At 42.4% G+C, this 25951-nt stretch overlaps 1 protein-coding gene across 6 annotated transcripts in view; it reads right to left on the reverse strand.

Annotated features, from left to right (window-relative positions):
• SPIDR (scaffold protein involved in DNA repair) overlaps positions 1 to 25951 on the reverse strand; it is a 171831-nt gene that overhangs the window by 15565 nt on the left and 130315 nt on the right. For 4 of the 6 annotated variants that reach the window (XR_014170287.1, XM_081918493.1, XM_081918489.1 and 1 more), the window contains 4 exons: positions 14659 to 14817; positions 10781 to 10868; positions 9094 to 9243; positions 8934 to 8993 (listed from right to left, as the gene is read on the reverse strand). Coding sequence is in view for 5 of the 6 variants with exons in the window: in XM_081918493.1 (XP_081774619.1) it covers positions 8934 to 8993; positions 9094 to 9243; positions 10781 to 10868; positions 14659 to 14817 (457 nt within the window). In the remaining variant the exon portion in view is untranslated. The remainder of the gene's footprint in view (positions 1 to 8933; positions 8994 to 9093; positions 9244 to 10780; positions 10869 to 14658; positions 14818 to 25951) is intronic. The other 2 variants (XM_081918490.1, XM_081918492.1) reach the window with 2 other exon arrangements.

Consider the following 25951-nt stretch of genomic DNA (forward strand, 5'->3'; position numbering starts at 1 on the left):
ATTTGGAGAATTCCTGTGCCCATCTCACTTGTCGTTGGTTGAGCACTCGAGCTGTTCTCCAATACTCTAAATTTTTGTGGTCGGTGCACACTTGCACCTTGTGTTGTGCCCCAATTAATAAATGTCTCCACCTCCGGAATGCTTCGTGAATGGCAAGTAGTTCCCTGTCATACACCGTGTAATTCCTCTCGGACTTATTCAGCTTCCGCGAGAAGAAGGCACACGGTCTCCACTCCGACGCACTCCTCCCCGGTTGAAGAAGGACCGCCCCTACCGCCCGGTCGGATGCATCTGTTTCCACTCTCATGGGTTTTCGTAAATCCACATGCAGAAGTTGTTCTTCCGAGGCGAAAGCCCTTTTCAGTTCTTCAAAGGCTCGATCCGCCTCTGCCGTCCAAACAAATTTCTTCTTGCTGCTGAGACAGTCGGTGATGGGCGCCGTCAAGTGGGCAAAGTTCTTGATGAACTTCCGATAAAAGTTCCCAAATCCCAAGAATCTTTGCACGTCCTTCTTGGTCTTCGGTGTCTTCCATTCCAGTACCGCTTGGACCTTGCCTGGATCCATGGCCAATCCCTTGTCTGACAAGCGGTACCCCAGGAATTCCACCTCCTTGGTATGAAACTGGCACTTCTCCAGTTTCACCCACAGCTGGTTGGCTTGCAGCCTGCCCAACACTTCTCGAACGTCCCTCACATGCTGTTCCTCATTTTCCGAATACACCAACACGTCGTCTAAAAAGGCCACACAATTCTTGTAGAGCAAAGGTCCCAGAACGTGGTTTATAAAAGCTTGAAAACACGCGGAGCCCCCTTGTAGACCGAAGGGCATAACGAGGTATTCAAAGGCTCCCAACGGGGTAAACATGGTGGTCTTCCATTCATCTCCCTTCCTTATGCGTATCAGATTGTACGCCCCCCGCAGGTCCAGTTTTGTAAAAATCTTTCCCTTCCTTACTCTGGTCAAAATGTCATCAATTCGGGGCATAGGGAAAGCCAGGGGCTCCGACACTGCATTGAGGGCCCTGAAGTCACACACCAGTCTCGGTTTGTCTGTGTTCTTTTTGTCCACAAAAAACACTGGGCTGCCCCCCACCGCTCGGGACTCTCTGATGAAACCTCGCTTCAAGTTTTTGTCAATGAACTCCCTCAGCTCCTGCATCTCCCTGTCTGACATGGCGTACAGCTTGCCTACTGGGAGTTGGGCCCCTGGGAGTAGGTTGATTTGACAGTCAAAGGGTCTATGCGGTGGCAGTTTGTCTGCTTCCCTTTCGCTGAATACGTTGCTCAGATCTGCGTATTGCGGGGGCACCTTCCCTTTGTCCATCACTTCCATCCCCGCTAGGGTGACTCTGTCTCCTCCCGAAACCTTCCCCTCCTTGCAGTGTTCTAGGCAATGCGCTGACCCAAAGGAGACCACCCTCTGATGCCAGCCCACTAGCGGATCGTGTAGCGCCAGCCAGCTCATCCCCAAAATGATGGGCGCTCCTCCCAGGATGGCCACATTAAACGCTATCTGTTCGGTGTGCCTTGCCACTCTCATTATCATCGGGACAGTCTGTTGGCTAACTTCTCCCCCCAACAGCTCTCTGCCGTCAATCGTAGTCACCTGCAAGGGGTTACTTAAAGGGATAGTCTGTATCTGGTGCTCAGCTGCAAACTCCTTACTCATGAAATTACAGGAGCTGCCTGAATCCAAAAGCGCCTTGACCTTTAGTGGGTGTCCGTTTGGCAGTTCTAGTAACACCTCTATCACTAAAGCGGGTCTGGGGGGTTCTGGCATGGGCACTTTCATTGCTCTTTGGCCTGGCTGCTGTGCCCCAACGGTGGCAGCCAGGCGTTGGCTTTTACTTGCTCCTTGCCTTCCTCTTCCTTTCCCCCAACAGCTCCTGCCATCCCTTGCCATTCCTTTCTTTGTGGGCAAACTCTGGCAAAGTGCCCTGGCTGTTGGCAGAGATAACATCTCTTGGCGCTCTTTCCCTCCTTTTTCCGCCCTTCACTGGGATTTGAAACTGCGCGCGCCCGCGCTGTTCCAACTTCCATCGGCTCTGCCGGCGGGAAAGGTGGCTCTGGAATGTCTGGAATGCGGAACTCCCTCCAACGGTCTCCTTTCCCTTCCCGCTTTTCCATAGCCCTCGCCTCCTGGCGCGCTCCTATGGCCAGCGCAGATTTGGTTAACTGGTCCATAGACTCCGCCCTGGGGCCCCGGGAAAGCTCATCTTTGACGGTTGAAGAAAGCCCCTCTTCGAAAAGCATTTGGATGGGCTCCGCCGATAGGTCCCACCCCAATTTGTGAATCAACATGGTAAATTCAGTCCAGTACTCACGGACAGATCTGCTTCCTTGCTGGCAAGCCATTAACTGCCTTCGCACCACCCCCTGCTCAATATCGCTGGAAAACATCAGGTCCATTGCACGAAAAAACTTCCTCGTGTCCTTTAAGATCTCATTATTCGCTGCCATCAGGGGTCTAACCCAATCTTTCGCCCCGGATTCGAGATGGCCAATCACATACGCCACTCGCGATTCCTCATCGGGGAAGTCATCAAACTGCAAGTTTAGAGCGTATTGCATCTCTGTTCTAAAGGCATGATAGTTCCTGGGATCCCCCCCGAATTTCTGCACCAATCCTGGCACCTTTCTGGCGAGCGGGGTGGTTTTCTCCTTTCCCTTTTCTGCATCCTGAGCCCTCCTCTCCTCAAGCCTCGCCGTTTGCAGCGCCAACTGGATCTCCAACGCCCTGTACCTTTCTTCCAGGCTTGGACCTCCTCCAGCTGCTCCTGCTTCCCCGGTTCCGGCTGGATTGCTCATGATGCTTCTCCCTGCACAAGCTGGCTTTCGGAGACTTTTGGATTGCTGTGATGGGACGATGAGCTGCTTGTGCGTAAAATGCAAGTCCCTCAGAGTTTGATCAGGCTTTCAAACCTCTGCCTGTGACGGAGCCCCTCCAGCATGGCTGCGTCAATCACTAGTAGAATCCGAAAGTGGCTGCTTTCGGAAACGTTTCCAACATAAAAGCTCCTTAACGGAAACACGTCGTCTGGCCTCTCGGCGTGACAGTTTCCGTCGAGGTGTGGGTGTCCCTATAGGAGGTCCTGAGACCTCCCCACTGGTTTCGCTTGAAGCGTCTCTGAGCCATCCCTCCGACTCACTTTCCCTTGGAGTTCTTGCTCGCCCTCTACTGGTTCCCTCTTCCGCTGCTACTGCTCTCTCACCCTCAGTGAGCCTTTGCGCCTCCGGCGCTTTAGATGTCAGTTCCCTGACATGGTCCACACAGTGTGAAATCGCTTCAAGATGCTTCATAGGAAGCAGCTCCTAAATGAAATAAGTAGCCGCCTGAATGCACCTTAAATGGCACCTTGTTTTAGAGTGGGAAAACAAGAGGGGGAAAATTCTCCCCCTCTCTGCGCAGTGCCTTCTGCCGCTTCGCTGAAGGGGCACTCGGCAGAGAGGGGGAGAATTTTTTTTCCTGTTCTCCCCCCTCTAAAACAAGGTGCGTCCTATTGTCTGGTGCGTCCTTTGGTGCGAAAAATAAGGTAAATGTTTCCTTGTAATCTTTTCCTTGCCTGCACTAGGGTTTTCAAATGTATTACCTGAACATTTCTTTACTAATCAACTAAAAAAAGCACTTCTTATTCATGATGTCAGATTATGACTTTGACCTAGTTCATTTAAAGAAATCTACAAATTTACATTTTTTCCCTCTGAATAAGAAAAACACCAGAAGCATTATTATTAAGCTGCGTGATATGCTCCACTCCCTTGGTAAAAACTGCAGTTGGTATGAACCTAGAATCTTTCCTCTTGGATAAATGTCAACATTTTTCAAGGATGCATTTAAACCAGATGATTCATGAAAGATAATGGGAGAAACAAATACATCTACCCAAACAACATAAATATCCTGCTCAGAATAGTGGGGAAAACAAGCTAAAGGTAAAGGATACAAAAACAAATCAACTCATAGTAAAAGTGCCTACCGTTTGGGTTGACAATGGAAGTAGTTCCAGCTCAAAATTAGGACATTTAATTATTTAACTGGAATTATGATTTAACTGGAATTATTTAACTGGAAAAATATATAGCTAATGCAATTTGGATTAAATTTGCCTGTAGTTTTTATAACTTTTTCATGTTTATCACTAAACTGCCTATGGGCTGAATCCAATCATGGAAGGAAGGCTCCTATCTCTAGCAGCTGCTTCCATGAATAGAAGGCATGGGGAGAAGATTTTCACTGATTCTCTCTTCCTTTTGTAGTTCCCCAAATCCCCCCACTCCAACCACTAAAAAAAATTAATCTAATCTGCCTTTGGAAGCCTTTTGGAGCAGTGTTAGAAGTTGTATGCGGGTGGCGCTGTGGATAAAACCTCAGCGCCTAGGACTTGCCAATCTCATGGTCGGCGGTTCAAATCCCCATGGCGGGGTGAGCTCCCGTCATTCGGTCCCAGCTCCTGCGCACCTAGCAGTTCGAAAGCACCCTTAAGTGCAAGTAGATAAATAGGTACCGCTTTATAGTGGGAAGGTAAACGGCGTTCTGTGTGCTGCTCTGGTGCCGGTTCGCCCGAGCAGCTTCGTCACGCTGGCCACGTGACCCGGAAGTGTCTGCGGACAGCGCTGGCTCCCGGCCTCTAGAGTGAGATGAGCGCACAACCCTAGAGTCTGTCAAGACTGGCCCGTACGGGCAGGGGTACCTTTACCTTTAATCTGCCTTTGGAAGCCTTTTGGAGCAGTTAGAAGTTGTACAGGAGAAAGGGGGAATCAGTGAACTTTGCCTTTCCCCACTTCTGTTCACAGAAACCTCCACTAGAACAAAAAGCTTTCTGGGAGGAGTCACATAACCCCAAATGTCTTCACTGTTTCTGCAAAATGGCGTCTTGTAAGCATCTACATAATACTACCGAAAGTGGTTACATAATGTTACAGACTTAAAATATCAGTGCAGTTACTGATTTATTTATTTTAACCCAAAATATAAATGAACACTCGATGAGCTCTTTGGTCCTATACCATCAGTGCTAATGGCAAAAACAGTCATACTATTCCCTGAATTTATACCCTATATTTCCTATAAGGAAAACATGGTTCTCCAGCTTCTCCATTCTCCAGGGGACAGGTTAGGCTGAGAGACAGGCTACCCAATGAGCTTCATGATTGAGTGGGGATTTGAACCCAGGACTCAACAATACTAGTCTGAGACTATTCACAGAAACCTTATAGCTGCCTTTGGGCTCCTTTAGGCCCCAAATAGTTTACTAGAAATATGGTGTATGTATATATATTCATAAGCAAAGGTTATTGAAGTGAGTATGCTTAGGTAAAAGCATACAATGTTTTACTTTTCTCTCTCATTTGCAGCTTGTTACAATGAAGTATTTGTACTTTTAAAGAATAAAACAGTATTGTCTGGGAAACAACAAACAGATTTGCAGCACTCTAAAAGGCTAAAAAAAATATTGCGGCAAATGCTTTGGTGGCCATAATAAGTTGATTAGTCTTTAAAGTGACACAAGAATATCATTTTTTGCCTCCTTTTTTGTTGATATTCCTACCCTTTTGGAAGTTGTAGAGTTGTAGAGTTAAGGTTTCATTCGGATGTATACCCATCTAATGATTTATTTAATAGCTGCATAGCAGAGAGGTTGGAAAATATGAGTGACAAAATATTTGGCAATTTGGCAATTTATATTTGGCAATTTATTAAATTCAGTTTTGCTATTGTTCTTTAAAAAAAAACTTTTATATTTCATACCCAGAACTTACTTTCCATAACTACAGATTTTAAAAGTTAATTGAAAGACTCAGGGTGTTTTTTTTTTAAAGAAGACTCACATGGAGAAACATTAGAAATCTGAAACTCTAACCTTTAGATTCTGACCAATGGGACAGTCAGCCAAAAAGTAAATAACAATAAATCATTTTAATACCATCATCTTTCTGTTTCTGTGTCAATTTGTTCTGAACAGAAAGGACAAAACAGACAAAACAGCAGCAGGATTGAGTTATGCGACAGTACAGCTCCCCCAAGCACAGATGGAATATATTTCCTTATTTTCCTTTTGTACCATAATACTTATTTTGAATAGTAATAATAAAAATGGCCATGTTTCCATTTCTCACTTCACATTAAGTGAAGTCCTGAAGAGTTCTAGTTCAAAGAGCTATACTGAACAACACTGGTGATAAAAAAAATCTTATCATTGTTAAGCACAAAACTTATTTTATAAATAAAAAGCATAAATTCATACAGGGTTCATACAGGGGTTTCTCTCCCTTTCTCTGTGTGTGTTCTGAAAAAGTTAGTCAACAAGAGAAAACCAAACTAAGCCAAGGTCTTCACCTTCATATTTTATGATGCACTAGACTTGTGCGAAGGACAAATCTTTACTGGCAAAGACTGAAGCAGTAAACAAGTTTCAGCCATGGCATTTTGATTCCAAAATGTTTACAAAAGGTAAGTTCCTTTTTTATCTTCACAGCTGCAAAATCAAACTCTTTTGGTTCTTTCAAATCATTCTTGAAGATTTAAACACTGGATTGTGGCTATAAAACACTATATCTAGAATTATCACTTATTAAAGTCATCTGAGGTGAATTACTTGTGTAGCTATGATATCTTTTCAACATATCTGCCCTGGGATAAGGAAGCATCCAGTAAACACTGAGCTGAAATTAGAAGTAGAAACCAATTTAAACAGAGCTTGCTGGTGTCTTGAGTCTCTGGATGTTAACTCCCTCCAAATGTGAGGCCCATGTATCCAGAAGGCATACAAATTTATGTGAGAGCAGAGCACAACCAGCTTGAAGCAATGTTGGGGCATGCGACTTGCCAACAATTAATTTGTTGGGTAACACACAAGATTTATTTTTTTAAAAAAGAATTTTCTATTATAAAAAAGACTAATTCAATCTTTGGAGTTAGCCCTTCAACAACATATAATGGCTTTAAGACAATTAATCATGCATCGCTTAACTTAAAAGAAAGGGACTCAGCCTAAGTTTGGCTATCTTTATGAAGTGGACTATTTCTAATCATCTACCTGAACTTTCTAGAGTTACATCCAAAATGACAAGTTTCAGATTTTGTTCATGTTTAACTGGATTTTAATTTAATGGGCCATTTTACATATATTTTTATGCGTTGTTAGCCACCCAATAAGAGACATCAAATATGTTTTGCTAGCATTGAAGAACTACATCCATTGGCAGGGTTGCTCTGTACTGCAGCTACAAAACCTCCCACCCCACCCCCAGCAAGTGCCCACTATCTAATAGAGAAATGTTAAGTGAGGGGAAAACACCAGGACTTGTAGGACTATTGCAGAAGAAGAGAAAAACAACAACACGCCTGGATTGTTAAGAGACAGAGGGAGGGGCAGGTGAAATATGGCTCAGTCGTATGCAGTTTTTGTAATGCAATTTTTAGGTGTAGGAACTTTAGTCATCGCTCCTATAATTATATAACAGTGCTTGTTTTGTTCCCCAAATATAAATCTGATGTCAGATTTATGCATCTCAGGGTGGTTTCTAGTTACGGCAATAGCAAATGCCCCAATTCATACCATAGTAAAAATTTCTCTCCAATCTGCCAATCTTTTTGTAATCGGCCCATTTGCAATACTATAGCCTCAACTGTCCAAATCACAGGTCGACAACCCCTGGCCTGCATTCACTCCTCAAATGCATGCTGGGACTGTTGAGAAAAGTGCTTTAACCTCCCACCCGCAGCACTCCTCATCCACCTTTTGCCGATGCTTCCCCAATTTTTTTCAGTACAAGTTAGAGTCCCTGCAGGTACACCCACCTTCCATCTATTTTTTAATCCCTACAACCCGTATATATACTATTAGCTGAATTGCAAATGCTTTGGTAAACTTCTTTCTTTATATCAGGAGCACGATACTGTGGCCCTCCTGATATTACTTGACCTTGCTGACTAGGGCAGAAAGCGGCTGGAATCTAATTAACAGCTGAAGGGGCAAAGGTTAATACAGTGGTACCTTGTCAAACTTAACCCATTCCAGGAGTCCGTTCGACTCCTGAAACCATTTTAAAACCAAGGCTGAAGGAGCTTCCTGCACTCAAGCGGAAGCTGTGTCGGATGTTTGGCTTCCGAAAAATGTTCGCAAAGCGGAACACTTACTTCTGGATTAGTGGCGTTCAGGAGCCAAGCCAAGGTACCACTGTATGTAAGAAGGGCCTGTTGGAAGAGGCCAAAAGTCCACCTGCTTCAGTACTCTGTTCTGTGGTTAACCAGAGGTCCATGGGTTTCCCATTTCTGCTCTATAGACAGCCGGCAGTCAGGCCAAATCCCGTGAGGCAGAATCACATCATAGGTAATCAGGGACAGCCAATGTGGTGCCTCCAGATGTTGCTGAACTGCAACACTCAGCATCTCTTACGCTGGGCGGTACTGAGAGGAGATGTAGAAACCTGTTATTCTGATTGTTATCGAATGGCATCAGTTACCTGTTGCTTGCTTTAAACAGTGCAAATGTATGCGCTCTCAAAGAATTTGTATAAATTCTGTCTCCTTTCCATTAACTGGAAACAGTATCCTCCTGCTCAAGGTTGGGAAATGATATCCAAAAAGACTAAAAAGAGAGAGAGGAGCCATCTACATATACAGTGGTACCTCGGGTTACAGATGCTTCAGGTTACAGACTCCGCTAACCCAGAAATGGTACCTCGAGTTAAGAACTTTGCTTCAGGATGAGAACAGAAATCCTGCTCCGGCAGCGCGGCGGCAGCAGGAGGCCCCATTAGCTAAAGTGGTACCTCAGGTTAAGAACAGACCTCCAGAACAAATTAAGTTCTTAGCCTGAGGTACCACTGTATACATTGTTTGGACCAGCTATGTTTAAACAGAAATGTTTTGTTAGTTTGCAAAGACACAGACCTTTAAAACCAACTAACCAGCCCACTCAAAGAATTACCTGCAGTCTTCGATGTACAACATGTGCCCAAAAGCTGCAACACTGATGTGAGCCAACCATCTGAAATGCAATTAAAATGTAAGCAAAATGCATAATTTCAAACATGTTAATATGCTAATAAATATGCCACTTGTAAAACCTGTGATGACAACAAGAATACCTGAAGAATTTCCTCGAGATTCTGCACGGCTGGGGGAAAATACAAATCTGAAATTTGTTCTTCGCTGTCATCTATATCAATTTGTCTTTGGTCCGGTTGAGCAGCAATAATGTAACAGAAACTAGGAGCAGGCAGGTTAGCAGTAATCTGCTGAAAATTAAGCAATCAAAATAGGCATAGTCATAAAATGTGAATGCTCTGCATTAAACTTATTTACTTGGTGAAGTAAAGTAGTGAAAATGATTGGGAATGGCACATTTGATGTAGGGAAACTTTTTCTTAAGGCATGGTTAATCGTAGCTTGTCCTCCAAATGTCAGAAGGCTGACCCTTTTGGCATAATCTGGAACAATATATCATTTATACATTCCTGAGTGGCTACACCCATGAATCTATGTCACAAGAAAACATAGCTAAGCACAATCAACAATCAAAAAATCTTTTTTTTGTCATGGTAGTCACGGATGAAACGGATTCCATTATTTTCATGCCTTTCAATGATTTCTATGACATTTGAGAATTTTAGCACATGGGTGAATTTGACAATAAACAGATGAAGTCGCGTCACTGAGAAACATGAATGCTGCCAAATTAAATCTTAAGCAGCGAGAGAATAATAGGGAACATGAAGCAACGTGACTCTCTCCCCTTGTTATGATGAGAACAAATCTTTTTTGTTTCAGGAGAATATCCACTATTTATGCAGATTATAGATCAATGTGTTTATCTCTCGTTTAGTGCTATACAAGTAATATATTATTCATTTTGGGAGTCATTGCCTGAGAGTTACTAAAAACATAAATAAATTAGGATTAATGAAAACAGCTGTTTAGCTATTAATCCCTGTCCCTGACTTGCTCACAAAATGTCAGCCCAGGACTGGATTTCTTCCCGTTTATTGTTGATACGCTGGGTTCTGATGACTCACAGATCCTTCCAGGAAGAAACAATAAATTGACATAAAGATTTAAATTTAGAAGGAGAAGAATGTGTACTGTATGGACACATTTGTGTTGCTAAAAATGATGGGCATGAACAAATATATATAGAAACTGGCAGCAATTAAAAATAGCTCCTAGGATTGCTTATGACATCCCTGGCTCAAAGAAGAGCTAGCAAAGTGTTGGAGAACACTATCTACAATATGGGAAGACCCAAATTCTAAATCTTGTTTCAGCTTCAGCTCTCTACCTTCATCTGCAACACAGGCTAAGCAGTAGTATTGGCCTACGTGTCAAACACTTGAAATGTGCTACACAAATGCTAGGCATTATGATAATGTAAACACAGCTGCAGCAGAGGGAGAGGAGGGAAGATCTACTCTAATGGCTCCATTTGGCTCTCACTAGCCCTAAACCATTTCAGTGCCAGTCGGTTCTTTGTAACTGATGCTTCAGTTTGTTGTTTTCCTCTTTCATCCTCATTCCTTTTTCCTTCTGTGTCATGTCTTTTAGATTATAAGCATGAGGGCAGGGACTTTCTGAGTTTTTGTTGATTTGGAAACTACTTTGGAAGCCTTTTTGGATGAAAAGGGGGATGGGGAGGAGTGATACTAGAAATCAATCAATCAATCAATCAATCAATCAATAATAGATAAATGGGTAATTAAAAGTTACTGCCTTTTGAAAGCACTATTTGAAATGAAGAACAAATGAAAAGCAAAGGAGGAGTTTGAAACAGCAGCTTACCATTTCACTCTCTTGACTTTGACCATGAACTTTTACAGGCAATAATGGTGGCCATAAACTGTCTATTAGGCTAAAAAGCCCCGGCACTCTTTGAAGAAAAGAAGAAAACAAAGAACAAAACAGACAACACGCAAACATGGTGAAATTTAGATTTACAATGCTGTATTATGATGCTTTAAAATGCTATATTCAGATAATTTCAATAAATAAATCTAGCATTCTAGATTTTAATTTCCCTAATGGAATTCCATTTTGCTGTTACAAGGGGGAGGGGGGAATTGACTGCTGCTTTTTAAAAAGTTGACTAAGCTAATTTAATTCTATGGAAGTACTATCTACGTATTTCTAATATTATTATTGGATATTATTCCTTAGGCAAAGAAATAATATCTACTACCTAGGGTTAAGAAATTGTCTCCATTTGTAGACACTAACTATTAACAATATAGAAGAGGAACATATCTATGAACAAACTGTGTTGGAATTGTCCAAGTTTCAGAATGAGCTTGTGTATGATACAACAACTTGTTATACAGTAATATGATCTGAGCCCATAGTACACAAAGCATTCTCTCATCATATTCTTTTTTTTTTTTAAGGAAGTAAAACCCCAAATCAACTGACATGCACTTTCATAAAATTTAAATTATATGTATGCTTGAAAATACAATCTTACAGGTCTGATGAGTTGTGCTAGGTGTTCTTTTTGCTACTATCAGAAGCTGAATCTTGCTAGAGATATCTTGGGCATTGGGACGTGGTAGACTAAAAAGGAATGGGAGAAGAAAACCAAGGGAATACTTGACAGAGAAGCCGGACCCAAAGTGTGTGAAGTAAACAGAAGAATAAGGAGAAGAATAAGAACCAAATACATAGCTAATCAGATTCATTTTTTGCAATGTCTATAAAGAAGAACAATGCCAGTCAGGCAACTTATGCGATTCTTTCCCATGCCAGCACCACCAACTACAGAGCGTGGCAATGATAACATGGGAAGGATAATAGAATTCATCCAATCTACCAACGCTGGCTGTAGGGAAGCAGAATGTCTAGGACAACAGGCCTTGGCAAAGAGGTAGAGCATGTTAAATGTAAAAAGTGTTTGAAGTAGATATACAGTAGAAAACAGCAGTGTGCCAATGCAGAGATTAAAGGTCAGGATCATTGCATTAGCATAGCAAAAGGAAGCATGATTCAGAATCCCCCTGCTGAAATAACTGAAGTGGTAAAAAAAGGCAGGATGGAAGGCAGGATGGAAGGCTAGCAAACTGATGCGAAAACCTAACGAGAGATTACTAGCCTTTTTAAATAAAGATTTATCAGTAGATACAAAGATGAAAGCAGTAGTTCTTAAGAGTCACCAACTTTGGGAGGAGAAAAAAAGGGAAAGGTGGTGGTATGTCTGTGAAAAAGTAGATAAAGGTTTTCCCAAATTGACTGAGAAATGGGAAAGGGGGAAGAGCTCCACATTTACGGTGTACAGCTAGAGACATTGACTCAAGAGGAAATGTCAAGAGATATGGGACTAATGAAAGATGAAGATAAGTATGTTGCAAAAGAGACAGAGAATAATTCCATGGAAACAGAATAATTCAATGGAAACACAATGATGGCAAGTAGTGATATCTTCCTGGCAATACAAGAGTTAATTGGTAAGTTCCAGGGCTAAACACCACTTAAGTGGAGTTGGAGCCCTAATGTTGCTACAACTCCCCTGTGCTCCATTAATGAAGGACGGCTTATTAATTTATTTAATAAGTAAAATAAATAATGTGATCAGTGGAATTGGAAGGGGCACACCTCTGGCGAGCTAGTATTTAATCTCTGTGGATTACACAACAAATAAAACAGTCTGGGATAAGGATGACAAATCAAGGGAAAGATGGGTTTTAATTGTTTTTAAGACATAATGTTTTAATGACAGAGCCTCTATTCAGTGGAAGATTTTACCTAAATTGCTAGGAATCACTGAGGACTGGTTCTAGTTCTTTTCCTACACAGAATGACAGAAACCTGACAAATTCTGACAAATATAGAATTCAGCACATTGCTCTCTTTTCCTAGTTTTATCACCATCTCTCATTAGTCACCCTTTGTTAGGCAGCAACAAAGTATTCAGGTTAAGGTAGCAGAGCTCAGGGAAGGCTGGTAGTCATGTGAGTAAGAGCAATAGCATGCAAGGATCGCAGGAAACAAAGATACTGCCCTACATGCTGATAATGCATCAGATTTAGTAACAACTGCATGCAGTTCTAGTCCCTCCTCTCAGAAACTCAGAAGAGCAATAAAAAAATGTCAGGGATAACAAATGTCTTCTTTACGAGGAAAAGCTGAAATGATAGTCACCCTTTAGGTTACACTGTCAAGTCCATGAGAACAGAACCCCCTGGAGAAATGCTAGCATGAACTGGGGCAGAGCAGCAATATATTTATAATGCATGTTTAACGGTAAAGCACCATGGATAAGAGTGCTTTAGAAGAGCAGTCTTCCAGCCTTTCAGGCCAAAGGACCTTTATGCATCCCCAAACTGCAACATGGGACCCACTTCAACTTGTTGTTACAATACAGTATATGCCCATTATGAGCCTTCTCTCTTTAATGTGGAGAGTGGGAAAGGCTCATTTTTTTCATATTTGTACAAAACACAGCATTTTGTAAAGTGCAGCTTGCCATGCTGGAGTGAAAAAGCAATAGCCACTCATGTAGAGTACCTACCTTCCCCTTATCTGTTCTCTCTCCTCTTAAAGAGAAACCCAAACAAAACTGTGGTCATGGCACTGTGCTCTTAACTCACCTGCTTAAACATCATGCTTTAGAACAGGGGGTTAAGATAACCTGTGGCCCTCCAGCCCTATGGACTACAGCTCCCATAATCTGAGTGGAGAGAAGAACTAAAAGGTTTCAAAGGATCGATCATTTATACCCAAGCATCAAATCTTACTTGAAAACAGGATAATTGGTTCATTACATTGATATTTTTTATTTTCTAAATGTAAACTATTTTCTAATTTTTAAATAATAAGAGCAAGATTGCTTGAATGCAACTCTCCCCCTCCCTTTTTTACAGGTTCCAAATTGTGTGACTACTGAACAATCTAGACGCAGTGTTTCCCAACCTTGTTCCTCCAGCTGTTTTTGGACTACAATTCCCATCATCCCTTTCCACTGGTCTTGCTAGTCAGGGATGATGGGAGTTGTAGTTCAATAACAGCTGGAGGCACAAGGTTGGGAAACACTGATCTAGAGGACCCTGGCCAACCTTTCTGCCAAGAGTCACAATGGAGTGGCACATTGCCATGCACCATAGTACCATATGCAGCATTCCCCCAATGCCTTGCTGTGGCTTTGTGTCTGGCAAGCAGCACAGTGCACGTATGTGAAGCCTGAGTTTCTGTATTAGTCAGATTCTTGCTCTCTCTGCCTCAAATCCTGTCAGTGCCACTTATAGCATTCATGATGCAGGTTTGTCACCCATTGTTTATATCAGGGATGGTGGGGACCTATGGCCTTCCAAATATTGTTCCAACTCCTACCAGCTTAGCTAGCATGGCTGAGGGTCAGGAATGATGAGAGTTGTAGTCCAGAAACACCATAAAAGCATAAACTTAAAGCACAGACAACAATGAATCTTGTGACACTCCAAAGACCATGCGAGTTATTATGCCTTAATAAAACTGTTTGTGTTTTTGCTGTATTACACAAGGACAGAATTGTAGAGTTGGAAGGGATCCTGAGGGACATGTAGTCCAATCCCCTGCATGGAAGGACTCTTTTGCCCAACGTAGGGCTCAAACCCACAAACCCAGGATAAAGAGTCTGGGCCATTAGACTAACACAGATACTGTTCTGGAAGATAAACTTATGGTGTTATTCTTACCTCCCTCTGGTAAGTCTCTGCAAAATTTTAATTCCTGATAAACGACAGTATTTTCCTTCCCATTTTTGGATACATTCTTCTATCTGTTCTGAAGAAAAGAGGGCATGAAATTGTACCTCACTGAATATTCCATAGGCATCCTGAACGAGGAGGCACAACCTGCAAAAAGGTGTATAAAATTTAGTTTGTTAGTGGCTTGCCCAAAGGAGCTCTCCAACATCTCAGAATTAAACATTGGTTCACAGGACAGAAGCCTTGAGTTTTCGTAAAAGCTTATTAAATTCTGATGAAATCTTAATGCATCACAACTGGTAGCAAAACTGATTTACTGTAGCTACACAAGTTAAAAAGATCCAAATGATGGGACGTCCTCTGCCTGTGGCCTTGGAGAGCAGCCGCCAATCAAGGAAGACAATATGTAGCCTCTGACTCTACAGAAGGCAGTTTCATTATCTTTATATGTACCCATGAAGAAATTTCACATGGTGCTTTAAAATATAAGGATGTAACAAAAAATTAATCTCCTCCACCCTACAAGGCAATGATTCCTAGTACTTTTTACTATCAGAGGCAGTAAGTTTCTGTATACCAACTGCTAAGAATTGCAAGTGCTGCTCTCAGATCCTGCTTTCAGTCCTTCCACAGGCAACTGTGAGAACTGGAAATTGGACTAGATGGGCCACTGACCTGACGTTCACCAAACTAAAAAGGCATGAGAGGCAAGAATAGCTGGGGGGTGGGTGGGCGGGAATGTCGGAGAAACAAGCCATGGTTTGTTTGATAGTCTGTGGGACCCCTTGTGGTTAACATGTGATTTTTTAAGCCACTGCCGGGCCCAGGATGTTTAGCCGCTTGAGGCAAAACAAAAAATGCCATCCTGCCCTTATCCATCACCTCCTTCTGTCACCATTACATCCTCCTCTGCTGCTGCCTGAGGCAACTGAAGGAGGCCCAAGGAAGCCCCGGCATGCTGAAGGCGGTGGAGGAGGGAAAAGGAGGCTGGAGAGGAGCAGGCAGCAGTGGAAGCAGCAGGAGGCAGTGGTGGGTGAAAAGTGGTGGCAGCACGCAGTGCACTTCCGCCCCCACCCCCATCTGCCAACCCTCCCAGCTGTCCCCAGTCTGCCACCTGAGGCAACTGCCTCACCAAGCCTCATGAGCAGGCTGGCCCTATCTTAAACAAACCATGACTTTGAGTTTTGTGTGAATCCGTGTCTCGTAAAGTTTGCCTTCACAATGTGTTCTGCAGGAGTCCATTTAAATCTACTTGAAACCCTTGGGGGAAGTCATCTGTGGTTTGAGGTGATGTGTCATTAATACAAAATGACACCCAGTTCTATTTCTCCATGCCAACAGGAGAGACAGAGGAAACTCAGTTAATGTGCTGGATTAGGGTGAATGAACTGAGGTTCTGGTAAGACACAGTCTGCTCCAATGGGAATCCCCCACCCCAGGGCCATCTACCAGCAACTGTTCTGTGGGAAGGATTACAAGAGAGGAGAAGAGGCATATTTAAACATATTCAAGGCTAGAATTTCTTGTCCTTCCCTCCCAGGCCTTCCAGTAAGTGCCCTACAGGAGGCATCCTTATGAATTATTACACTAATATTCTTATTGTGAGCTTCCGTGGAAAGACATGTATAATGAAATGCAATATACCGTACAAATAAGTTTAATGAATAAGTAAAGCTGCTACAGTCAGAAAGGTAGAACTAAGCTAGGCAGCCATCCAATGTGACTCCAATATAGTTTCACTTTGACTTTGTGCCAAGAAAGAACAACTAGGGATGTTGTTACTTTGTTGAAAACGAGCTCTAAAACTAGCAATCACCACCACCTTGCTAACCCAGCAAACAAATACATCCCCATCTAACTGATATGAATACTGTTTGCTGTTGTCATGGAACTATTGTTGATTTTCAAACTGCATTTTTGTTATGGAAACTTGTTATGAACCTTTTCATGAAAAGCAGTATATAAATACTGAAAAAAGTCAGTAATCATTGATTGCCATTTTATCCCTCCTTTCTCCAAGTCTAGAGTTGCATTCATGGTTCTCTCTTATTGTCTCCAAATAATGGTTACAACTGTACCTAGGTGCCTTGCAGGCACAACAGGACTTCTCCTTTTCTTCTTTTTGCAAAAAGGTGGGGCAGAAATTTTAAATAAATAAAAAAGTTAAGCGTGATTAGAGTCAATTCATTAGCGGTAAGGAAATAACCTTCAGGGAAAGAGATGCCTACTTCTAGCTCAACATCAAAACAGGTGGAAACCATCCTGGGGTAAAAATGATTTTCCCTGAAGTTAACGCTGCAACAACATGTGCAGATGCCCCAAGACAAAAAGATATCATTAGGTGTGTGGTTAACTCTGGAGAATGCACAAAAGATGGGAGTGTGAGAACAGATGGATGAAAAATGCACATGTGATTCAGTGGGAAGAGCAAAGAAACAAAGGCAAGGCGCGATAAGAAGGGAGGCAAAGATTAGGATTTTTATTTCCTCCCACTATGAGCTCCACCTACTTCTCCTTAAAATGTTAACAATGTGCTTGATATGTATAGTGGAGGTTAGCATGATTTAGGGTGTATGGGGTGTTAGGGGAGGGATAGTACCTCTGATAGGGGACACGTGCTCCTTCCAGAGTACCTTTTCCACCTTTGGTCCCTAGCCTGCACTCAGCTCTCACCTGTGGCTCTTAGAAGCTATCAGCAGCCACACCCTGGGAATGGCTTTGACTGGCCAGCTAAACCAGGTGAGGGTAGCCAATGGGTCTCAAACCCTCAGTGAGTTAGGGCCTTCTCCTGCATGAGAAGATAGGCTCTGGCAGAATGAGCGAACGAGACCAGCAGTGGGTTCAACGGTCAAGAAGGCAGTTTGGGCACATGCTGTAGAGGGAAATGAGGGGCAGATGGAGATTGTCAACCTGGGAAGGTAGCCTATCTAATAGGAGAAGGAAAACTCTTTTCCTAAACCTCCGATGCCTTGTGGGATATCTTCAGGAGAAGAAAAGGCTAAGGATGAACCCTAAACAAATCTTGAGCGGAGTCCCTAATATGGTTGGACTGTGCCTTATATGCCTCCTTCTGGCAAGTCCTGCAGCCAAGCGGGTGCCAGATATATTGTTCTGCTTTCCTTTGAGGCACATCAACAAGAGCAAGAGGGGAGTATTGTTGGCTGGGCAGATCAGGACCTCCATACACACTGCCCAGGCTTGTGCACTGGGCAGGCATGCCATCTATGCGGGGCTGTGAGGGCCCACATCCCCCCCTCATTTCACTGACAGGGCCGGGCCCCCTCAATATTCGCAGCTGGGCGGGCTCCATTGGGTCCTCCTGTGACTGCGCCAAGCTGCAGTGGGCCCTCCTGCGGCTGCAACCAGGTCACGTCAGGCCTTTGGGAGGGTACAACGGCCCTGTCAGCCCTCCTCCCACTGTTTGATGTCACATGTATGCACTGGGCAGCTGCAATGTTGAGAAGAACCTGGTGTGCCTGACGCTGGGGAGGTCCCCTGGGTGCTGCTAACACAGTTTGACTTCACCCTAAGAGGCGCACACCATTGTCTCTCAAGACAGACAGATGACAACCAGCAAGGTTTAACATTCCTCCACTCCAAATATAAATACATATTTTTATAAGTCTGGCATGTCAGGTTTTTAAGGCTAACGTAGGCCTGTCCTTCATAACACCGAGTTTTCTCTACTGAGCAACTATTTATTTTAGTTTTTGTATTGGGGGGCATATATCTGCAATGGCACAGGCAAGACACAGATTTACCAATCTGTGAACTAGGCCACGGTGAATCTCATTTCAAAGCTTGGGAATATTCTGTTAATTTCCTAAAAGAGCTGGAGGCAGGGGAGAGGGAAGGCGAGGCCAATTATTTTGCATTTTTATGAGTGTGGTGGTAATGCTTAGATTTATTCACTTCCAAGTGGATATTTGGAAATGATTATGCTATTATGTCATCATGCCCCCTCCTAGTTAGTCATCCTTCTTGGAAAAGGTGGAAAAGGGATTTCTATTCAGTAATTATACATGTAAACCCCACAACATGGTTAGAGGCTTGTGTTTCCTTGTATACATTTTGCTCCCCCAAAGGAGTAAGACTGAATAGCGCTCCATAAGACAGACAGGTGCAGCTCAAAAGAAAGGCATTAGCACAAGAAGAATGTAGTGAGAACATGGGGTCTGCAATTGCTGTTGCAGAAAGGAGTAAAGAAGACACACAAAAAATAGTGGGAACAATTATATGCTTTACAACAGGAGATTGACCCCTCAGGCTTCTGTTGATGTATTTATTTCTTCAAAGCTCAGATGAGGAAGGAGGAAAAAAGGAGACGCTATAAAAAAGTGTACAGCCCATCCTCCTGATATATATGGCAACATTTGCTCATCCAAGATAGGGTGCTGCTGATTATGCCTGCTCCCTGACAGGAGACTCTTATCTCTTTGCGTATGTGCCCTCCTAGAAGCTACTAAAGCATGAGGAGGTGCACGCACACAAAATAAGATTTCTGTGCTGCTTTGTAAAAAAAAACAAAAAAACAGGCACAAAACTGTTCCTACAGAGTTCCAATCCACCAACTTGTCTGGTCAAGTCTTGAGGTGGAGCTCCTTAACTTCTCCTGATGTGGCTTACAATCAACAGCAACCTTTGAAACTCCACCCAAACGGGATTTAATTTATCTGAATCTCTCAAACACAAACAAAATCCCTCCACCCACTGCAAATGTTATCTCCAGTGCAATCAGAATCAGAGACACATGTGTAGGAACAAAAGGACACAAAACACAACCTATTTTTGTCTGTAACCCTAGAGGGGCTCTTCTGTACATCTTACTTGTAGCAATTTAAAGTGTTCCATATCACTTTTAAAGTGCTCTGCATCACTTTTATCAGATGTATAATATTCTCACACCCCCACAGCAGATGCTGGCTATTGCATCCTCCTTGAAATACATGCCCAAAAAATAAAAGCTTGAATAACTAGAACCTGAATAGCACTAATCAGAATTACATCTAAGCAGTGATATGTTTTTTGCAGAAAAAATTGAATTGGAAAATGTTTCTGTACAAATTAGCAATCATAAAATTTCTGTTTCCCTGCAGGTATCTTTTTTAGCTTTTTGAGGGGTAGGGTGTATTTTGTAAACTAAGCTAAAAACTTTGAAACTGTCGCGCTTGCTAATATTTATTTGTTAGTGACATTCATTCATTCATACTAATGAACTTATGAAATGGAAAATTTTCCACATCATGACAGCTAACTTGAAAATCTATGCTAGAAATCTTTTCATATCTACAGAGAAGCACATATGACTATTTCCATGTTTAGCAGATTTATTATTATTATTATTATTATTAGTAGTAGTAGTAGTAGTAGTAGTAGTAGTAGTATACCCACAGGTCTCAGAGTGGTTCACAGCAGAGAATCACAATATAAAAACACAAAACACATAATAAAATCAAAAACAAGAACAACCCAATAACCCCTCCTCCCCAACACATTTTAAAAGGGCGCTGAATGTCAATCAGTCAAAGGCCTGGTTAAAGAAGAACATTTTTGCCTGGTGCCTAAAGGTGTATAACGAAGGATGGTTCCATAAAAGCTATTGTGTCCAGAATTGATAAGATTAGTTCACTCAGGCATGGGCATAGCCAGGGTTTTTGTTGGGGGGAGGGGCCAGGCCTTTTCTTGGGGGAGGACAAAACCTCAGTTTGCTATGTATTTTCATGGATTTTCATTGATTTGGGGGGGCAGCTGCTACTCCCTGCCCCCCCCCCCCGCTACACCCATGCTCTCAAGGTGCAATCCTGTACACACCCAAGAGCCTGCCAGATTAAACTCAATGGGGTTTAGTTCTGAATAGACATGTTTAGGATTGCACTGTTACATTACTCTGCAATCTCTAGACAGTATTGCTCCCCAATTATTGCATTTTAATATTTTCCCTGGTACCTTTCAATGCTTTAAGTCCTTATTTGTGATCATTTTATTTTTCTTCAAACAGGATTATAGCACACCACCTTCATACAACCAGTAGAATAGTGCTATTGTCTTGCCCTTTGATGGTGGTGTCTTTATGTTAATATCCCCTTTTCTACACTTTTCTCTTTTAAGCTGTGTTACTTGCCTGCACCTTTCCCATTCAACACTTCCTGGCGCTCACCTTTTGAAATTCCTGTTTGCTTTTTCTTCTTCACAGAAGCACAATAACACAAAACCAATTTGTTTTGTAATTGATGCACTAACATATGATTGCACATAACCAACCTCAGTAGTTTTGTTTCCTTTTGAATTGCAAGGTTGGAAACAATTCTTGTGAACTGTACCACTAGGCACAGTTGAGCATAAACCACATTTGGTTAAGAATCACAGGTTTACAAATGTCTTTTACAGCCAATAAAATAAACAGAACCTGGGTTCTGCCCACTTGTAATGTGCCATATGTGCGAACCTCTTATGCATTTGTAGTATGCATGGGGTCAGGGAATGTCGGAAGGAAAAACAGTTTGAAGTGTGCAACCATAGCTGGAATTCCAACTCTAGCAGATTGCACTAGAGCAGTGGTTTGCCCAATGTTTCCCCCCACATGCCACCTGTAAATTGCTGCGGGTCTTCGCTGACCACTTAATGAGTTTTCTGCCCCACTGTAGTAATTGTAATGTGCTACTCCAGATATTGTGTGATTTTTAATTGTATTTTTACAGATACACCAGAACGAAGCTCATGGGTAACTGGTGGTCCATGGCACATGGTTTGGGAACCCCTGCACTAGAGCATTAACTATGTAGCATTAAAGAAAACATGCAGAAACATCCTTATATGCTTCATTACAGCCCTGTCCTAGCTATACTCATGATGACCTCAATGGGATTTATGCTTAGGGCCACAGTCTTCTCTCAAGATACTGTTAAAAATGTAGAGATTTTCTGAAATGTAAATAGAAGGCCACCAGCATTAGTATGTCTTGTGGCATACAGACAGGTACAAAATGCCTCAGCACTCTTCAGTATTTGCTAAGGACACCTCCTCCCCCTTTTTCACCCTCTGAAACCTTCCTCCTCTGTGCTATACACAGCAAAAGGTCTCAGGGATGATCAATGGCTGCCAGCTCTGAACTTCTGCTCTCTAGAGAGGAAGAGTAGCCGACATATATTGTTGGATTCCCAACTCCCATTAGCCCCAGCCAGCATGGCTGATGGTCAGGGATGATAGGAGTTGCAACCCAACAACATCTAGAGCAGTGTTTCCCAACCTTGTGCCTCCAGCTGTTTTTGGACTACAGCTCCCATCATCCCTTGCCACTGGTCTTGCTAGTCAGGGATGATGGGAGTTGTAGTTCAAAAACAGCTGGAGGCACAAGGTTGGGAAACACTGATCTAGAGGGCACCACTTTGACTACTATAGGTTCATAGAATTGTGGAGATGGAAGGGACCAAAACGGTCATCTAGTCCAACCCACTGCAATGCAGGAATCTCGACTAAATCATACATGACAGATGGACATCCAACCTCTGCTTAAAAACCTCCAAGGAAGGAGAGTCTACCACTTTAGTTCTTCCTGATGTTTAGCTGGAATCTCCTTTCTTGTAACTTGAAGCCATTGGTTCGGGTCCTAGTCTCTGGATCAGCACAAAACAAGCTTGCTCCATCCTGGCGTGACTTGTTTCTGAGAAACCAATGCTGGGTCTTAGTAATCTCAGCATCCTTTTATAAAGGCTCACAGACTGACTATTTAATTATCTATTCTAGGACCTTTCCTGGTATCAATATCAAGCTCACAGGTCAGTAGTTACCTGGATCTTCTCTCCCTCCCTCTTTTTGAAGATAGGGAAACACCCATTAGACAAAGGGTTTAGGGAGTATACCAGGAGGAAGAAAGTGTTTTAATTTCATGGTTCACAACCCCCTCATGTTCTATAAGGCAAACATAATTTCCAACATTTTTGTGGCTCAACTGCCTTCAACCACAGACTTAATTCATTTAAACCATTTTCTTTTCTTCCCCAGAGCAGAAGTAAGTTGCCAATATGAAACAATGGAGAAATCCATATCCCATTTCTCCTTCCACCCCAAAGAAGTGGTAGCAGCAAGGGGAATAGTCCCTGTCTGGAGGTTTGTCTGGTTTCAGAGTGATTGCCAATTAGGGCCTAAGTACACATTATGTTAATGATATGATTAACCATTATGTCATGGGTTTTAAAAACATTAAATACCAGGAACCAGGGCGGAAGATGCCATCAGTAGAACAGTAGCGTAGATCCAGTTGTGATCATGGTAATAATCCCACACATACTGTGCAATTAGAATTAAAGGGGGAACTCCCATTTTCAGCAATGGAATATTCTTTTCATAATGCTAATTGCTGCATAAGGAGGAGAGATTTTTATTGAGTGTGATTGAGAAGGGAAGACTTAAACCTCTCCACCTAGTGTGCTGTGGTGCCAATAACACCCCAACTTTCCTGGTAGTTTTTTTTAAACTATGGCACAATTGCCAATCGTATCTCCAACATTACAGGTGTTGAGTTACTCCAAAATTTGCTTATCTCTATATCTTTGCCATTTTAACAGTTTAAATTGGGCTTGGGAGTGAACTGGCAACCAGTGCAAGTCTTTCAAGGCTGGCACAATATGCATCTAGCTAAAGACACACACCAGCAGCCTCAATGCTGCTCTCTGTATGTCTCTGCACAATAATTGCTGGTGAGCGCAAGTGGGGAAATTGATGAGAGTTTTCAAAATGTGTATGGTTGACCAATGTGAGAACAGGATGCTGCACTAGATGGGTGCTAGATCTGATCCAACAGGGCTTCTCTTATATTCGTATGGTCACAATAAATCAGCATGACCAGAAGATCTTATGGTTGGAAGCTTGCCCCTCAGGTTGATCTGAAGCAACTGAATAAGGCAAAAATTAGGGAGATACACGACAGAGAGTCAGGGAGAGGAAGGAAAGTTGGACGGTGGTACCACGCTCACTTTGTATGAAATACCATATAAAAAGCAGAAGCAGCATAAGAGAATTCTGTTGCAAACCCAACCTCCATCAGATTATGGGGCTACCTTCCCTGAAGATCCAGGAATTGATGTTGAGACTGTGAGTTAAGAGAGAGCTTAAGGTAAAGCTAATCAAACTAAATAAAAGGACATATGTGGGATCTTACGTGCATTTAATTAAGCAGCATTAAATTCTCACCCCTAAAACATGGGTTAATTAATCTACTTACAAAACTTGTGAAGGCAAGTCTTTAAAAAAATGTTTTTTAGTCTTTTTGATGCATCTATGCCTTGAGGAATAGAAGCACAAGCAAACTGGCATTATGAAATGTAGGCCTGTGAACTGGTTAGGTTGTTTAGAGAGTTAACTGTTGTTTCTTTTTAAAGTTACCTATCTGCTTCCCATCCCCTTGATATTTCCATCCCTAATCTTAATAAATCTTCTAAACTTAGAATCTGCATATTTCTTGACAACTCAGGGGAATCTTACCCCTGTATGCCAGATCACACACAGCATGCTTTGACCAAAGGGAAAGAAAGGCCGAACTAGCTCAGCTGCAATTCAGTAATTAGATGGTGGTTGCCCCCTCTTAGAATGAAATTAAAGCTGTAACTCTTATAATTCCTTCACTCAAGAGTTAGAGTAAATTAAGAGCTGGTTGTTGCCCACAGCAGCTGGGTATCACCACAGAAGATTGTAAGAGTCAGTTGATTTGATATGATATGTCAACTGGAGATAATGGTTATCTGGATCACTGGTGATCAAATGCCACATACTACAGGATGTCCCCACAACCCTAGCCTGCTCTGCAGTGGATGTGAGAGCTCCTGCTTTTTACCTGATAGGCCAAAAACATCATTCAAAGAGAGCTGGGGAGAGAGGAGAATGATTCCATGGCAGAAGAAGGAGAGGTACTCTAGTCTCTAAATGTGAGAAACCCATGTGGGTTGGTTAAAGAGAGGGTCCAATTCTCCCAACTGAAGAAGCTGGACAAGTAGCATCAGAAAGCACCTTCCGGTGGGAAAGTCCCGACCATGTATATTTTTGACAACTAGTTTGTGACAAAGTTAAAAAGAGATCAGATCTTTCAAAGACTAGGCAAACACGAATTCTCAAAAATTACATTTGAAAAATGCAAACAAAATTGTACTGGTTCAGAGACAGATAATCTCTAATGGAATGATTTAACCTTTGAACAATCAGAAGTAATTTGTATGCAGAGATGAGAATGGATTTGGAAGCATTTCTCTACAGCTGCCCTCTGAATGGGATGCTAAGATAATTTGTAAATACACCACAGAACTGAAACTTAAAAAAAGAAAGAAAAGAAAAAACAGAAAACTGTAGGACCGTTCCAAAATTATCTTAGTAACATGAAGCAAATATAAACATCACAGCTTCAATGGATGCACAAAGCAAGCGAAATAAAACATAGTTGATTGTGGAATGGTACCTATATTTGGGATGATATTCTTTCTGTTGAACTGACACTGAACTACAAATATATCCTACACCAGCAAAATAAACTACACAACAGAGAGGGGAAATAGCAGGAAAGGGATCTGCTGGAGATCCTTGTTTGGCAAAAGACAATTCCTGCTTCAGGTTACTAATCTTGGTTCTCTTCCCCCTCCTCCTCTCTAAAACACACGCAGAGACTTTTCAATTGTTTTCGGTTCTGAGTGCTTTTGCTGGCTCTGTTTCCTATGTGCATGCCTCTGAGAGAGAGAGTCTTGTGTGTATGTGAGCAGACTGTTTACAAAAATTATGGTAGTGCTTCTCAGCAGCCCATCGAGAATTCCAGGAAATGGCCTCTGTTATTTCATTCTAGGTAAATGTCGGCTCATGACAAGCAGCAAAGCTGACACAGGACATCTCCCTCTGCTTTACAGTCCTGCAGCGAGGCCTCAATCAGAGGGAAAGCGAGAGCGAGAGCAGGAATGAGCCATGAGTGGGCGGAGTGCCTTCCCAGCACTCTACCAACCACAGCACAAGGAATTATGATAAACACCACTCTGGAAACAAGATACAACAGTACATTGTGTTCTTCAGAAAAACATCCAGACTTCAGTTCACTTCAAGTAAACAGTTAATCTTGTTTACCTTTTAAAAAAATTTGATGTGATGTTAACTGAACAATCCAGCGTGCAGATGAAACAAGATTTTTTCCCCTCTATACAATTCAACTTTTGTGTTTGCTTTGCTCTCAGCAATACCATGCCACAAATTAGTCCAATATGCTAAGTTCTTATTATCTGCATGCACCATAGATTCCCCCTCCTCCCTTTTT

The sequence above is a fragment of the Podarcis melisellensis genome, assembly GCF_964234715.1.
Source record: "Podarcis melisellensis genome assembly, chromosome: 7".
In the NCBI taxonomy this organism is placed as follows: domain Eukaryota; kingdom Metazoa; phylum Chordata; class Lepidosauria; order Squamata; family Lacertidae; genus Podarcis; species Podarcis melisellensis.